This window comes from Solanum dulcamara, chromosome 4 (genome assembly GCF_947179165.1).
Source record: "Solanum dulcamara chromosome 4, daSolDulc1.2, whole genome shotgun sequence".
In the NCBI taxonomy this organism is placed as follows: Eukaryota; Viridiplantae; Streptophyta; class Magnoliopsida; order Solanales; family Solanaceae; genus Solanum; species Solanum dulcamara.
This window is the reverse complement of record NC_077240.1, coordinates 26,761,090-26,778,570: the sequence shown is the minus strand read 5'-3', so window position 1 is coordinate 26,778,570 and position 17,481 is coordinate 26,761,090. Positions and strand designations below refer to the sequence as shown.

Below are 17,481 nucleotides of genomic sequence, written 5' to 3'. Positions count from 1 at the left end.
TATTGTATCACATATATATTCTCTCTTGGGGAATGAATAAAGCAGAGTCAAGATTGTACAGTTCTTTTTAATTTTCATAATTTTTAATAATTATATATTTATTTACAGGGAGCAATAGGTGAACTTGATAGGACATTAGTACATGTAGTCGTTCCCACTAATCAACAAATTATGTATAGAGGAAGAGGAAAGGGTAAATGTTATCAAAATGTGGTATATGCAATTTTAACATGGTCTTAACTTATGTTTATGCTGGATGGGAAGTGGTAGCACATGATGCTCGAGTTCTAACGAAGATTGTATCTAATCCAGATAATGGATTTCTGTTTCCTCCTTCTAGTAAGTGATACAACTTAAACTATTATGAAATAATGTTTAACTCTTTATTGTGACCATTTGAATATTATTTTAATGACATATAAGTACTATTTATGTGATGCAGCATATCCAAACACTCGAGGATTTCTAGCACCATATCGTAATGTTCGATATTGGTTAGGAGATTATCATCGTAGGCGGGCTATTAATAAGGAGAAAAAAATTAACCATGGTCATGCACAACTCAGAAATGTTATAGAACGTGCTTATGGAGTTCTGAAAGCAAGATTTTTTATATTAGACAAGATGCCTCCATATTCTATTGATGTTCAAAAAGATGTTGTTGTTGCATGTTTTGCAGTTCATAATTTTATTAGGAAGGAGCGTATAAATGATGACCCTTTTAATCAATACGAGTCACCTCAATTAATATTTGACGAGGATGAACGAGAATACGAAGAAATGTTGAATGAAACTAATGGATCTGATTGGATAGTTGCAGATTCATAGATAATGAGTAATATGCGTGATGAACTTGCACTTCAACTAATGCAAAGAAGAGAAAATACTTGAGAGTTTTTATAATTTCATTATTTAACACATTTTATAATGTTTGAATGTTAGAATTTGATTAGTTGAATAATTCTTTTTATGAAAAGATGTTTATGTTAAATTCTTAAAATTATTCATGTTACAATAATTTTTAATTACATATCATATAATTTAATTTTTTAATCAAATTTTAACATCTCAAATATTATATTTTATCAAAAGATAATTTTGTTTTGTTGAAATTCAAATTGTGGTTATAAAAAATAAATAATAATATGTTAAAATTATTGAGATTAAGCTGATCAAATTGGGCGGGTCATGACCCAATCAGAATTTTAGCCCAATTAAGCCCAATCCATTTGAGCCCAGAGTAAATTTGAGCGGGTCATGACCCAAACCAAATTTTATTTCAATCCATTTTAATATTTTCAATTTCAACTCAATTGGCCCATTTGGCACCCCTAAGTAGGCTAATTGATAATGGTTTTCTACCTGATTTGAAGGGTTTATACAATAACTACATAAGTGTTATAGATTGCTTTTAGAGCCGAGTGAATTAAGCATTGTCATTTCTCCTAAAAAAGTGTATTATTCGAGCCTTGAAGTGGAAGGGCCTTATCTTTTGCATGGTACCTTATTAAAATAAAAAATACAGGTAGTTTAAATTTTTACTAATTTTTTGCTCTATTTTTATAGAGCATTATATCTCTTAGACAGCCTTGGAAACAACTTCTGGCAGAAATGCAAGATAAGGCTGTGTACAATAGATCCTTGTGGTCGGGCCCTTTTCTAGACCCTGCGCATAACAGGAGCTTTAGTGCACCGGACTGTCCTTTATTATATCTCTTAGTGTTTTGTTGTGTACATAGGAAAAAAAGAGAAAAAGAGAAAAATGTTATTAGTGAGGCTTTGCATCAAAAGTTACTAGAGAAGAGATGAGAGTGTAGGCGCAAGAATTACACATATACTCAACTATCACGGTATAAGAACAAATTACAAGAGTCAGAAAAGAACACCCTTGAAATCTAATGGACTGGACTAAAATCCATTATGGATTCTAAGCCGTATAAAATACCATGTATCAATTTACTTTCAGCATTTTCCTTACTATTTTTACCTTGGTTTTCATTTACTATATACACAATTGACTATTGAAAATAGTTAGTCAACTAGAAAAAGGAAAAAAAAAATTACTCTCCTTCATGCACTTTCAATTCGTCTCACAATGTAATTGCTTAACAATAAGTGAGAAAAGATCATATCTAAAAGTCACAATTTGTTAGTGTGCGATTTTAATATTTTACTAAATTACAATTTTAGTAATTGTCCATTGATGGCATCTGATGTCATCTTTATTCTATTTTGCATTAATGCATATATTACTCAATTCATTATATTTTTTAAACATAATTATCTCCAGTAAGTGGTGCACTAAATGATAATTTATTTTAACCTAATTATCACTAGTAAGTGGTGCACTAAATGATAATTGTGCACTAGATGTTAATGATGGCATTTCATTATTTTTTTCATCTTTTGAATGCTTTCCTCTCCTATAAATAGAGAGGTCTTTTTTGTTTTGAAATGGAAGAAAACATTGAGTGCATTAAGTTTGTCAAAAAAGAGAGTTCTTATTAGTTGAAGGGAGGTGCTTTTTTTGTGGAGCTTTAAACTCAACTCTTGTCTAGAGTTTGTTGAGTTACATTTTGTGATAAGGTTGTTGTATCCTGGAGGGGACAAGTCAAGAGGACTACTGCTGGACCGGTGAAAAGATTTGCTGCAGTGGACTTGAATCTCCTTAAAGAGAGCGAGATATCCGCGCCTCAACCAAGAAGTGAATTTATTTTCTTCATTTTATTTTTCAATTGTAATTTGTAATCTTGTAATTTCGCCAACACAACTAAAGCAGTATTTCAAGAGGAAACTTCTCGAATCAGACTTCTTTACTCAATATGAAATATTTTTCTCGTTAGAAGGTAAGAATGAGGATACACATCAAATTCTATGATGTAAAGGTTTGGATATTCATCAAACTTGATACTCTTAATTCTTCCCACCAGAACAGATACAAAAACTGATGATAAAAAAGAAGATAGTCAACCATCATCAGAACTACTAAATATGCCAAACTACACCGATAAACATTATTCAAATAAACTTCAAGTCAGAGAATAGGTTGTATAATACTATTAGTGGTGAGGAATATGAAAAAAAAAAATCAAATGATGATATCGAAAAAGAAATATGAGATAAATTAGAAGTCACATAGGAGGAAACTGACAAAGTCAAGCAAACATTAGTTAGTCTTCTTGTATATGAATATAAATTATTTCACAAGAAAGAAGAAGAATCCATTGAGAGCATATTTCTCGTCTGACCAAATTCATTGGAGAACTCAAAGCATCTAATAAAACTTAACCCCCCCCCCTTCCACCCCACCCCCCAATAGATTGTAGATCATCTGAGAAATTTTTTCAAAAGTCTAACATCTTTTTCAAGCAATGCCTAAACCTATTTAAAGGATGTCACTCCTATGAAGATAGAATATACAGGCAGGGGCGGATCTAGGAGGTAGTGAGGGGTTCACCCGAACCCCCCTCGGCAAAAAATTATACCCCATATATAGAGTATTTTTAAAAATTTTAATGTATATATACAGATTTTGAATCCCTTGAATATAAAATTAGAGGTTGACTCAGTGTTTGGAAGGATTCAAATATACCTTAGGTTCCAAGTTCAAATCTCAAGCATTATATTTTAATTTTTAAATGTCCTTAATGAAAATCCTAGATCCGCCACTGTATACAAGCAATCTAAATCTTCTCAAGTTCTTTACTCTATTTTTAGCAAGCATTGTATTTTAAGTAATTTGTTGTGACTAAAAAAAAAGAGAAAAAAATATTGTTGGTGAGACTTTGTGTCAAAGTTACAAGAGAAGAGACAAGAGTGTAGGGATAGGAGTTACACTCAACCATCACTTTACAAGAATAAACTACAAGATGTAGAAAGAGAACACTCTTGCAATACAAGAGGACTGAACTGAGATTCATTCAGGATCCTAACCAATATAAAATATTTTATGTTAATTTACTTTCAATGTATTAATTACTGACTTTACCTTAATTTGTCATTTACTATATACACAACTGACTTATACTGAAAACAATTAGTCAACTAGGAAAAGGCAATTCACTCCCTCCCCCCTTTCGCAATTTCACAAAGTTGATATTTGCTTGTAGCCAATGTATGAGTTTCTAGAGAAAAATGTTGCATGGAACGCCAAGAGCAAGTCAAGAATAGAAATATATATTATAATAAAAATAACGAATTTGTATATTGGATTCAGAATTCAAATTTAACTTGTGTTGCAACTTTAGTGGTGTGGGGTATATGAACTCATTGGGTGATTGGTAAATTGCAGAGTCAAAAGTAAATTTTTCGGATTTAAATTATTAAGTTTTTGGCAATAAATTCATTATATTTGAAAATCTTGTAGGAATTGACCTACTATTTGTTGTAATTTTGGTAAACTTTTACACATGAATTTATGTAATGCCTCAAAAAATCTGAATTGAAATGAACCTAATGCCACAACTAGGGCTGTACAGGACAAACCGATAAACCGAACCAAACCGACAAACCGAACCAAACCGGAAAAAAAACCCGACTAGTGGTTTGGTTTGACTTGGTTTGGTGTTTGAAAAAAAAACCCGACCATTATAGGGTTGGTTTGGTTTTAACTAAAAAAAGTCAAACCGAACCTAAACCGACCCGATTATAGATATACTACATTTAAATTATGTTATACATAAAAATATTTATTAAAATGTAATTTATAAATATTTTTTAAATTTTTTTCATAAATTTTGTTTTCTTTCTTACATTTAGATTTGGATTTGAGTAGCCCATCTAAATAATATACAAAAAAAACTTATCTTATAAAGTTATATTATAAAGTTAAAACTTCAAACAGTATTGTGCCTCCATCTTATATGTTGATATTTTGTACTAGAACTCTTTTTAAGAAGCATTGCTCTGTGCTTTTTATTAGATACTATGAGAAACCCAAAAAAATCCGAAAAAAAACCAAAAAACCCGAGAAACCCGAAAAAACCCGAGAAAAATTGATATCGAAAAACCCGACTTTTATTGGTTTGGTTTGATTTATAGATTTAATAACCCGACACAAATGGTTTGATTTGATTTATAAAAAATCCGAACCAACCCGGTCCATGTACACCCCTAGCCACAACACTGCCTCTAGAGGGTACCTATGTGGAAGGGAGGGGGAAATCAGTTAACCCCGTAAACTTGGATTATTTTTTTTTTGTATATAGACCTTGAAAAAACAATCACAAATTTTGTTAGGTATTCTAAAAAATAAAAGTTGGTTGGGGGACACTAGTCAAATCTGTTGCTTAGCGCCTTTGCTAGTGTGTGACAACCTCGGTTCAAATCCCCTATAATTAAACTCATCTCTCAAAATGTCCCAAACCAATTTCTTTTCATGACTGTTAAAATAGTAGTCCACACAACCTCTTCTTTAACTATTTGTAGAAGCAATAATAACTAGACAAAATCCATCTGTCAGAACTTTCAATGAAATGGTTTACTTTTTGGTCTACTAACATGATATTTTCTTTAATGATATGATGAATAGTTATGCTAAACTTTGAAATTTTTAGAACATCCATTTCTCCATTCAATAAAGAAATGGCTGAGATCTAAGACTAAACAGATGTATGAGATGCAACTCTCCATGCAAGAAAAGAAGTACTAAATGCTATATTCAAAGGACTAGAGCTAGCTTTTACAAAGAATCTATTTTCATTGATTGTAGAAACAGATTTTTAGGTATTGAAAGATCACTAAACATCATAAAAAGCATTATAATTAACTCGCATATGTTGATTGATTGCAGGTTCCTACTTGAGGCAATGGATCATCAATCACAAGTGCGCCAAATTTACTGAGAGGCTAGTATGGTAGCAGACTTTCTAGCAAGCAATGGGATGACCTAGGATTAACCTAGTTTAGTTGGAGCTAATAATGTATTCTGAATCTCATCTCCTTCCCTGCTGGATAAAATTTAAATCAATGCCCAAAAAGCAAAAGCCTATGATTATTTGGTAAATCAGAGCACACACTTATTAACTGCAATATGGAGTCTTTATTCACACCTCAGTCTTGTTAGCATCAAAAGAGACTTAGGTTTTCTACTTGTGGTTTCTATTGTTTTTCCCCCTTTAGTCCTTTGCAATAGAACTGTTTCTTCAAGTAGAGTAGAAGTGCTGTGCTTCCAAGAAAACCCTCCATTAAGTTTCTACTAGACTGGGCATATTTCCTGCAAACTGAGAAGAGAAAAGTACAAGTTGGAGGTGATGTTCTAGACTGTGAGTAAAAGGATCCAAGAAACTCCAACCTTCTTCCCAAGCATTCGATGATATCATCGGTGAGTGTAGACCTTTTCTTATTGTCAAACGCCATAGATGCTGCCCTCCTCAGTAAAGCAGATCCAGCAACACATCCTAGTATGGTTGGATTCATGCTTACCTCCGTTTTAGCTGCACACTGCCGGGCCCAGGATAGGAACACTGCAACACTGCACATTTACAAGTCAAGATTAACTAACACAGTTGCACAGGAGAGAGTAAACAGAAATGCAAGTTACAGTTGACCAGAACTGTGAAGTTGTATTTTACTAATGAATATATGTATTGAGTTTTAATGCTTTTTATGCATGGACAAGAAATATAAATTAACACATACGTCTATAGTAATTATGGAGAACCTGGAGAATTAAACAAATAACATGTTATCATTGATTAAACTACACTGAGGATGGTAATCCATATGTATGGTAGAACATATAATTACCTTCCTGAAAGTATGTCACCCTGTCCACCACAGCGCCGTGGAGAACCATATATACTCACTGCACAAGCTGCATATCCCATATCACTTGTTAGCTCGTGACTTCCAAAAATATTGAAATAACCATTCCATAAACCTTGCTCCTCTTGAGCTCATCACTTAAGGAGTATATTGTAATCATAGACAACACCTGTTGCTGGTGCGTATCTTTTTCAATTCTAACATAGGAGCTAAAAGATGCATCTAAGCATTTGACATAATTAGAGCCACCATTTATACATGCAATACACCAACTATATCCATTCTGTCAAACTACAGAAAAAAATGGAAGACATATCTGTTGAATTTGCTTTTAGTTACTGCAGTAATTTTTTAGCATAATAAGTTACCTAGTTTTAGGATGAATTTGAATTTTTAATTTTTGTTAGGTTGTGTTAGTTTTTGAGATTATTTAGCCTTTTTGAATTTTTGTTATGCAGTGTTTCTGCAGATTATGTTTTCAAGTTGGCTATTTAAAGCCCTATTATGCTTAATAAATTATTGAGAGACTCTTTCAATCTTTTTGATGCCCCATCTTTTAAAAAAAAAACCAACAGTCAATAGTGAAAATGTTGCCTAGATGCTTTTAATACTGGGAACTCTAGGATTGATAGTTTGCCCAGGAATTCCTTAAAATAAAGCACAGTAAATGGTGCACTATCCTCCATAAACAAATCTAGCGCTGAAAAGTGCAGATAATGACCCATCAAGTAGGTATAGAACACAATACAAGATGCAATTTCCTTCATATGAAGATGTAATGTTGCAAATACGCCAAAAGCACTGGAAGCAGCATAATAGATAGGTAGCAACCCAACATCAAACTCAAGCCACTATTGAAGGATTTTTAGAGGATTTTCTCATAATAGCCTCATTAAACAGCATCCAACATTGAAACTTAATTTGGTCCCTGAGTTCATCTCTTCTAAAAAATTTCCTTGGCTCACTAAGCCATCTCTAATTCTTTCAACACAACAAGCTTAGAAGATTGTGAAAAGGTTGTCTTATGAGTACAAGTATTTTTAATATAATCTCGTAGAAGAATAACTGGGGCCTAACCATGTACCCCAACCTTCAATGTTCTTCCCCAGAATCTAAGTCACTTTAGAAAGTAATGGAAAAACTTCGTCTGTTTCTAACCTGATGCTTCATTTCAAATTAAAATGGAAAAGAAATATCTAATAATACTGAAAATCTTTTTTAAAATATGCTTACAATGACTGAGCATCAGTTTATTAGCATGTCCAAGCAGTTACTTTCACAATAAAGATTCAGATTTACAGCTTGAAAGTCCCTATAAAAATATCAGTCCTACATAGTCATTTTCCTCATATTAGTTAAAGTTTCATAACTAAGTAGAAAATAGAATAGATATTCTCCCCCTCCGAATAATGAAAGCAGGAGTCTCAGCTTTTTAAGCATCATGAAAACATGCAGGTGGAATTCATACCCGAAGCACAAAAGGCTTGTTCATCCACCAGCAAATTACTGATCGATGCAATCCAAATGATTGAATCATCTGCACAAGGCCTTAACAAAGAAAAATCATTACCTGTTTTACCATCGCTGACAAAGTCAGATTTCCCTTTCCGCAAGATTGTAACACCACCAATCCTGATCAAACAAATATGTTACCCATGACAACACTAGTAATAAAAGTAAGTCCAATCAGATGAATCTTGACAGCTATAAACTGGCCAACAGAAAGATAGTTATATGTATATCCTCATAAATTGGATCCAAACTAGAGGAAAATGTTACAGTGGTTGCAGACCTCTCAACCGTATATTTATAAATCTTTTTTTTTTATAACCGAGGACGGAGCATCAGCGGTGCAAGGTTTGAAACTCGGTTGATATTGGGGCCACCCCTCTAACCTTCTCCCCTTAAATATTAAGCTTTTGTCTGTGACAGGGCTAGAACTCATAATGTGCGCCTAACCCACATATCACGCGCTGCGCTCTCACCACGAGACCAAAATCCTAGAGGCCCCAATGGCTTTACTTTTTGAGACTCCAAGTATAGTCTGTTACACATGTGCAAAGTCAGCAAAAATGTAGCAGGAAAATATCGAGAGTTAATTACAAGATAAATCTCAAGTTTCTATAACCCAGTTCTTTTTTTTCTAGGGATAATGGTATACCCGGACCAACTTGTGTACAACTCGACTAATCGACCTGACAGCCTAACTACAAACTGCAAGCACAAGTTCCTCTTAAACCTGCCACCTGACTGAAACAGATAGATCATCCTAAATGTTGTCGTTTGAACCTGGATCTTCGAGTTGGTACTCTTATTTCTCAACCACTTGTCAAACCCCTGTGAATAAACCCAGAGTTATAAGATATATATCCTATTTCGCAACCAACCTGAAACAAAGTTGCTAGGAGGAGCCTAGTCATTTCTTCTTCAAGGGAAGGGAAAATCTGAGAAGGTGGCTGGGGCCATTTTATGCTTTTGGTCTATCCTCGTTGCTTGACAAGTGTGAGAAGTCACTTCCACTTTTTCTTAAGCAAGAGTCAGTAAGTTCTTCAGCAGGCTTCCTCTATTTTCTATTAAACATATTATGTCATCTTTTGCACTCTAAAGGAGTTGGGAAGTTTTGTAAGGTATAAAATAAGTCTCGACACACAGCTTTTAACATACAACCATGACTTGAAGGAATAGAATAATTGGCAGACTGTTCTTAAACAGCAAAAAACGTTTTTACAAGAAAAATCTCAAATTTCTATAACCCAGTTTTTTTTCTTGGGGATAATGGTATATCCGGACCAACTTGTGTACAACACGACTAATCTACTAACAGCCAACTACAACCCACAAGCACAAGTTCCTCTTAAACCTGCCACCTGACTGAAACATATAGATCATCCTAAATGTTGTAGTTTGAACCTGGATCTCTGAGTTGGTAATCTTATTTCTCAACCACTCGTCATACCTCTGTGAATAAACCCTGAGTTATATGATATATATCCTATTTCACACCCAAACCTGAAACAAAGTTACTAGGAGGTGCATAAGTCATTTCTTCCGTGAGGAACGGAAAATCTGAGAAGGCGGCTGGGGCCATTTTATGCTTTTGGTCTACCCTCATTGCCTGACAAGTGTGACAAGTCACTTACACTTCTTAAGCAAGAGTCAGTAAGTTCTTCACCAGGCTTCCTCCACATTCCATTAAACATATAATGACATCTTTTACATGCTAGAGGAGCTGTAGTTTGTAAGGTAAAAAAATAGGTCTTGACACACAGCTTTTAACATATAACCATGACCTTGAAGGAACAGAATGATAGGCAGGCTGTTCTTAAAAATTAAGTAACGTTGGACGTCTACTAAATCATTGTCACTAGAAAATTTAAGAGGACAAACAGCAGGCAAATGAGATATGGATTGAAATGCTCACCCTTTTGCAAGAGACAACAACTGATCGGTTCCATTTTCATCATTTACCTCGGAATTTAGTACTTTCTGAACAAGCCGCTTATACTCATTCACATTTGGAGTAAGCACCGCTAAGGGATAACCACTAACCAGATCAAGACAATTAGTCACGAGATAAAGCCCATCCTGATAAAACAAAGACCACCGGATGGCGTATCAAGAGAGTAACGCCATATGGAATATCAGAGAATTAGCTCGCAATATATCAATGTTATCACATACCCCATCGATAACCATTGGGACATTGCACTCTCTTGCATGCTTCATGATATTACTTACACAATCCTGGGAAAATAAACATGTAATCAAAATCCAATTGTACCAAAAGAACCCACAAAAGAAAGCGAAAGCACAAAAGGAGGAGAAAAGGGAAATTTTCTGCACATATATTTGAAGTATCTTGGGCCTTTAAATTCAACACAATGGTGAGATTGATGACAATGTCACACATCATATTGGTGCGAAGTGGATGAATTGGAGGCTCACCTCCGGGTGCCGGGTGATAAGAATGTACCACAAAACCTTAAATGTAAGTTCTACAGAATGGTGGTTAGGCCGACTATGTTGTATGGGGTGGAGTGTTAGCTACTTAAGAAACTCTAATGTTCAAAATATGAGTGTGACGAAAATGAGGATGATGAAGTGGATGTGTGCGCATACTACGAGAGATAAGATTCGAAATAAGGATATCTGGAACAAGGTGGGAGTGACCTCCGCAGTGGACAAGATGAGAAAGCAAGATTGAGATGGTTTGAACATGTGAAGAGGAGATGCGCAGATGCTCCAGTAAGGAGGTGTGAGAGGTTGGTTGTGGTGGATTTAAGAAGAGGTAGAGGTAGGCCGCAGAAGTAATGTGCAGAGCTGATTAAACAAGACATGACACAACTTCAACTTACAGAGAACATGACCTTAGATAGGAGATTATGGAGGTGGCAGATTAGGGTAGAATGTTAGTAAGTAATTGAGCATTGTCTCGCTTCCTAGCGGGATAAGCTTGGTAGTAGGTTGGTTTAATGTACTTATTTCCCCGTTCATACCAATAGTAGTAGCATTTTTCTCGCAGTCGTCTGTCCTATGATTTTTGTTACTCATCATTTCATGTACTTCGGTTGTTGCTTTATTTGGTTATCGATATTGCTCCTTGTTTTCTAAATACTATGTTATGCTTTCCCTATTGTTTACTATGTCCTCTTTACATCTATATTTTTCTTTTCAACTACTTTTGATGTGCATTACTCAAGACGAGGGTCTTTAGAAAACAGCTTCTCTACCTCCGCAAGGTAGGGAAAGGTCTATACATTTTACCCTCTTCAGATCCTAGATATGGGATTACACCGGGTATGTTGTTGTATTTATTTCCACATAATGCAAGAAATTTCTGAAATGATACTTTCTGGTAGCATTAATGGTATCATGCTTAGGTGGCCCAGCTTTTCTTGGCAGCATAAAAGCTTAAAAGTGGTGAGTTTACTCTTACTGAATCGAAGTGCACAGAACAAATGATATGAATTAGGATAAGAAGCATGTTCTGTGTCCACAGAAACCAAATGAATTGTGAGGGCTTTATATAGTTGCTCCACCTCATGTTCAATGATAATCATGTTTTCTTTCAGGACATATTGCATAATACATAAAACTGATATATTTGTATGTTTATAAAATTCCAACTTTTCATGATCATATACTACCCTTTACATTCCTGGACCCACAAAGTTACATAGTCTTTCAATATTTTACCGTGCAATGATATTTCTTCAAGGTAAACAGAGAATTAAAATAAACCAGATTGATATTTACAGAAGACATACATTTACTTTTTTCAAGTAGTAGTTATTCATATCAGCTAAAGAGAAGGCTGGGAAGTAGGAAAATGTGACAAATGACACCAAGAAGTCATCTTTTCCTCATGTACAGAAGACCAGAATCTCCTACAATGACAGTATCGCCAAATTTTTGCCTTTAGCTAGATGAACACAAAGATAGGCACATTACAAAGATGATATTTACTAGTTTTTCATTATGTGGAGAAAAAAAGATAGTGAGCAATATATGCAGAAGAAAGGACAGAGATTCAGTCAGAGACGTGGGTAAACATTAAGCATACTCGAGATCATGATGTTTGGAACAGGCAACAGAGTAGAGTTTGTTATACTTAGCAGCATTTGACAGCAAATAAGATTAAATTAATTCTAAAGCAAAAAATATGATCTCGTTGAATGAGGGATTAAATCAAAGCATTTGTGGCAACTGAAACCTATGAGCACACAAGCATCAGAAAGGCTAGAAGGACTTGAGTAAAAAAGCACACCAGGAGAAACGGATCTCTTCCAAGGCCTGGACCAACAACAAGACAATCAAACCTCTCCATCCACTTCTCAACCTCAGCAATCACTTTAGCTGATATGGAACTTTTCTCCTCGTCCCTGGAAGAATCCTTTGGTCAAAGTCAGCACCCTCATAATAAAATTTATGATGCTTCAATAATGGTAACTAAAGAAACATGCTAAGAATGTGCATTTAGAGTTAAGTTGAATTTCGTAATAAAGACCCACCTAATACTGTAGGACTCTTCTAAAATAGGGTGCACAATTAACTCAGGACTGTAGCTTTTTATTACAGGAGCAGCATCTTTAGTACAGAATACATGAGATAAATCTGCACCCTGTCAAACAGACGAATTCCCATGTCATAAAAGGTCTCTGATATAATTGCATAATTAAATTGTAGTAAAAATAAATAATTTGATACTGAAAAAAGGATGGTTTATTTTCCCCTGGGAGGGTGTGGGAAGCAAGGAGGAGGAGAGAGCAACTGACGAAAAGTAAAGAAGCCAGGTGTAGAACTAACAATCTTTAAGGCTGATATTGCGGAGAAGTATGGTGCACCAGTGTATTCTCGACAGCCACCAACAACAGCTATCTTCCCTGATTGGGAAATAGAGCTCAGAAATAGCAATCAACAAGTACCATAAAGGGAACATCATAGGCAGAAATGTTAAAAAAATTGTGAAGCTCGATGGTCAAAGTCATTACTTCTTTTCTGTTAAAAATATCAATACTCAGAAAGTTTTCAGACACATAAAACAGAAAAACATAAGCGACGCAGTTCAATTCTGATGGGCACTACATTAGCCGTACAGAGTTTATGTTAATCTTATCTTTTCTGGTTTTCCCAAACATCAAAATTCATAAAACTATAAAGTAGTTGTAGAACGTATAAAGTTCACACCCTTCTCCAAAGATAATGGGAGGGGGGAAGTGAGAATAGTACATTTTGATGCACAAAGATCAGTTAAAATGACAATCATCAATGAAATTCGTCTGATAAAATAGATGGATATCTTTGTGCCAAAACTCATTCTGTAAACATAGAAACTCAATAAAGTTCTGTTACAACTCTAGTTGAGATCAAACTTTATTTCTTACTTCTAGAAAGAAATTGAAGCATATAGGGTACACCTGAAGGCCCAAGGCATTGCCTCAAACCTGCAGTTGTTGCAGAGATGAAGACTTTAATTTCATCAAAAGACTAAATGCAGTTTGGTACCACTGGCCTCAAGCTGAGACCAACTCGGATATTGAAATTGGATGGAATTCACCATATAGCACAAATAAAGAAAATGCAAATAATTGTGACAGACCAAAATCTATAAAGGACTTGATTAATTGTATTATTCAGCATCAAAAACTTTCAGCAAAGTTCAATAGCATCAAAATACTGGAGAGAAATAGAAACTCAAATTTCTAGAAACAGAACCTGGGGCAAATTATTCCCCTTTCTTAAATCCAAATTAGAATTCATGGTTACTCCCCAAAGAGCCCAGCTAATATAATCATTAATACGACAAGAATTATGTTTTAACTGATCCACATACCCACAAATGTAGATCAAATTCCTACCCATATATAATTATTATACAATGGATTGCTCATCAAATGGTTGCCTGGAAGTTAAACATTCAATTGTTGCTCATTCGACCACACACAACCAATGGTAAAGCAAATGAGAGCACAAAGCCCCGTAAGTCAGTGATTTCTCATCTGTCTACCACCAACCAAGTAGGTCTATAGATTTTCTAACGCACTTGAGCCTAAGAGTTAAATTGTAATCCAACTCACTTGAGCCGATGAAGAGTTCTGTACTCAGTGTTCAACTGATAGTTAAGCAGAATTGCATGACACAGTGCCCATTCAGGTATATATTACATTCTTAGTCGTAGCAGTATCTTACCAGAAAAACTAAGTATCAATACTGAATAATCTAATGCCTCACCTAATGAATAGATAATTACATACCAGCTCCAAAACGGAACAAAAATGGAAAAGAAAAATATGCCTCCGACAGTCTATTGCATTGGAAGAGCCACTAAATGGTGATCTAGAACAAAGACAGGCATAGTTAAGCACACGAATGATCACCACAATACAGGGTAGTCCAAACTCAAAATAAAGAAGCTAAGAAGTTATTAAGACATAGTTAAATAAAAAAAAGTTTTCCCTCCTAACTATTTAATATAAATAAAAGTGTTAAACATAGTTAAATAAATAAAAGTGTTCCCTCCTAACTATTTAAAATTTTAAAGGGAGAGAATTCTCAATACAACCAAAGCAACCAAGAAGAAAAAATCACACGAACAAAATAACATAAAGACCAGTTTAAACTTTCAAATGAAGCATTTCACACAATTCAACATGGTATCGGAGCAAAGAAAGGTTATGAATTTGAGTCTCCCTGGCACCAATCATAAAAGGATATCCATGTTTTGGTCAACGAAAAAGAATACAACAACAACATACCCAATGTAATCCCAATATCCCACAGGTGAGGCCGTGAGGTCAGGATAGAGTGTCTGCAGACCTTAACAAAACCTCTTGAAAGCAGAGATGTTGTTTCTGAAAGACCTCTGGCTCAGGTAATGCACATCAAAACATACAGAAGTAAAGAAGACATAACAAAAACTAGAGGAAGGAATAAATAGCATTCATTAAAAAGGAATAGTAACAACAACAAAATAATGTGATAACCAAGCAGAAGAAATAATCGATCGTAACAGAAATTGAGGGACAAGAAACTATGTGAATACTGCCAATACGTACGGTGCACCAAACTACCACCAAGCCTATCCCATCGTAAAGCGAGATAATATACAACTACCTACTAGCATTCTACTATAATCTACGACTTTCATATCCTCCTATCTAAGGTTGTATCCTCAGTAAGCTGAAGATGCGTCATATTGTGTCTAATCATCTATCCTCACTACCTCTTCTGCCTACCTCTACCTCTCCTTACACCCACCAGTGTCAACATCTCATACCACCTCATTGGGGTCTATGCGCCTCCCTTTTACACATGCCTGAACCATGTCGGTCTTACTTCCTCATGTTGTCCACCACAAAGGTCACTCCTACCTTGCCTCAGATCTTCATTTCTAATCTTTATTTCCTGATATGTCTACATATTCACCTCAATATCCTCATTTCTACAATTCTCGTCTTTTGGACATGAGAATTTTTAACTGGCTAACACTCCGCCTCATACAACATAGTTAGCCTAACCATCACTCTGTAGAACTTACCTTTAAGTTTAGTAGTACCTTCTTATCACACAGGACTCCAAATGCGAGCCTCCTATTCATCTTCCCCCACCTATACAATGTATAACATCATTATCGATCTCCCCATTTCTTTAGATTAAAGACCCAAGATACTTGAAACTTTCTTTCATGTGAATGGCCTGTATATCAAGCCCCACTTTACACCATCCTTACATGTTATGGCACTGAACTTGCACTCCCAGTATTTAGTTTTGGTCCTGCTCAACCTAAATCCTTTAGACTCCAGGTTTTGTCTCCAAACCTCCAGCCTAGCATTAACTCTGTCACAGGCCTCGTCAATCACGATTATGTCATCCGCAAATAACATGCACTATGGCACCTCACATTGGATATGATTTCACCAAAGCAAACAGAAACAGACTCAGAGTGACCCATGGTGCAATCTCATCACGACTAGAAAGTACTCTAAGTCTTTTCCCACTATCCTCATCCGGGTCTTGGCCCCATCGTAACGAAAAAGAATATGGCCATAAAATAAGGGTGTATGTAAAAACATTAATAAATAAATAAAAGTGTTTACTCTCTAATACTTTAAACATATAGATGCAGGTTAAACATTTCAATACAAGTTAATGGTTTCAAGAAAGAAGTTTCACCAGCTTGGCCTTTATGCTTAGTTGATTCAAGACCCGGAATTATTGATCTCAAAATGCTGACAGCATCGGCCTCCAAGCTTGGCCCACTACTCAGTACAGATTGCATTCTAATACTCTGAAAATTAAAGTTTTTCTTCTCAGGAAAACCTCCCAAACACCTTATCAAGAACTGCTGCCTCCTGATGACAACCGCAGAGTAAGCCAGGTTTAAGTTATCTGCCAATGGAATTTTAATTAATATCAGATCATCAAGAGGTAATATTCATTTATGGAATATGCAATCCAAAGCAATCGCTCTATTTATTCTTTGTCCTACTTATCATTTACATAGAAAGAGTCAGCCAAAACCAAAGCTTCTTCCTTCACAGTCGTTAAAAATGGCAACTGCTAGCTGAAATTGATTACTTACAAGTGAAATATTGAGAATTGATGGAAACTACGAAATGGGTTATGCATACTTACCTCTGATGGATTATCGGAGAGGATGAAGATGACCAATTTTCTACACTTCAGCAAAAGTGTTCTATGTTGGTTCTCTGGAAACTTTGATGGTTTTGGTTTTATTGTTAAAGCACATTCAGCCCCTGAAATGATTGAAAACTTCTATTTTACCCCCTCTGAAATTCTTATTGAGAGAGATTGCACCCTTTCGTCTTTTTCATTTGTGGATAACTATGTACGTGGAGGAATTTTTCTCTTTTCTCTCGTATTTTAGACAATAACAACCAACCTCCTTTTCTCTTGTAAAATTAAGTAATTATATTAAAATTGAAACCATACAGTTGGGGATAAGTTGTAATCCTTACTTTGTGTAATCAATTTAAAATTATGCAAAATACATAAAGCTATGCATTAAGCTGTAAAAACCTAACTAATAATATAATTTAACTAGAGTAAAAGAAATCATCATTAAAAATATAATATTTTTTAATTTTATTAACTTTTTTTATTTTAAAATAAATAGCAAAAAAAAATTGTGAATATAGAGATAAAATATAACTCGTATAATTGCTAAAATACACTCACCTTCAATTGATATGTCAT

At 34.9% G+C, this 17,481-nt stretch overlaps 2 protein-coding genes across 3 annotated transcripts; one reads left to right on the top strand and one right to left on the bottom strand.

The window, feature by feature from the left end:
• The first annotated feature begins 230 nt into the window (after window positions 1-230).
• LOC129884140 (uncharacterized) lies at window positions 231-828 on the top strand. The gene is made up of 2 exons (XM_055958488.1): window positions 231-339; window positions 443-828. Exons 1-2 carry the CDS (start codon window positions 231-233, stop codon window positions 826-828), a joined length of 495 nt encoding a protein of 164 aa, XP_055814463.1.
• Window positions 829-5,678: 4,850 nt separating this feature from the next.
• LOC129887155 (ATP-dependent (S)-NAD(P)H-hydrate dehydratase) lies at window positions 5,679-17,002 on the bottom strand. Of its 2 annotated transcripts, XR_008766295.1 has the most exons (12): window positions 16,900-17,002; window positions 16,438-16,653; window positions 13,072-13,148; window positions 12,777-12,886; window positions 12,533-12,647; window positions 10,447-10,509; window positions 10,187-10,350; window positions 8,336-8,397; window positions 6,748-6,814; window positions 6,293-6,472; window positions 6,051-6,221; window positions 5,679-5,945 (listed from the first exon to the last, which is right to left on the bottom strand). XR_008766295.1 is itself a non-coding variant. In XM_055962126.1 (11 exons), exons 2-11 carry the CDS (start codon window positions 16,541-16,543, stop codon window positions 6,197-6,199), a joined length of 969 nt encoding a protein of 322 aa, XP_055818101.1. In that variant the 5' UTR covers window positions 16,544-16,653; window positions 16,900-17,002; the 3' UTR covers window positions 5,679-6,196. The 2 variants fall into 2 exon arrangements, 1 of the variants encoding a protein (XP_055818101.1); XM_055962126.1 differs by having other exon boundaries at window positions 5,679-6,221.
• Between the last annotated feature and the right edge of the window lie 479 nt (window positions 17,003-17,481).

Bases quoted from the DNA above. Each gene is read 5' to 3' on its own strand.
- LOC129884140 (XM_055958488.1), top strand. From the start codon at position 231: ATGGTCTTAACTTATGTTTATGCTGGATGGGAAGTGGTAGCACATGAT. The intron at 340-442 runs GTAAGTGATACA...TATGTGATGCAG, and splicing joins ATTTCTGTTTCCTCCTTCTA to CATATCCAAACACTCGAGGA.
- LOC129887155 (XM_055962126.1), bottom strand. From the start codon at position 16,543: ATGCAATCTGTACTGAGTAGTGGGCCAAGCTTGGAGGCCGATGCTGTC. The intron at 10,510-12,532 runs GTGTGCTTTTTT...TTATTTTCCCAG, and splicing joins GAAGAGATCCGTTTCTCCTG to GATTGTGTAAGTAATATCAT. The intron at 6,222-6,292 runs GTTGGAGTTTCT...TTCTCTTCTCAG, and splicing joins ATCGAATGCTTGGGAAGAAG to TTTGCAGGAAATATGCCCAG.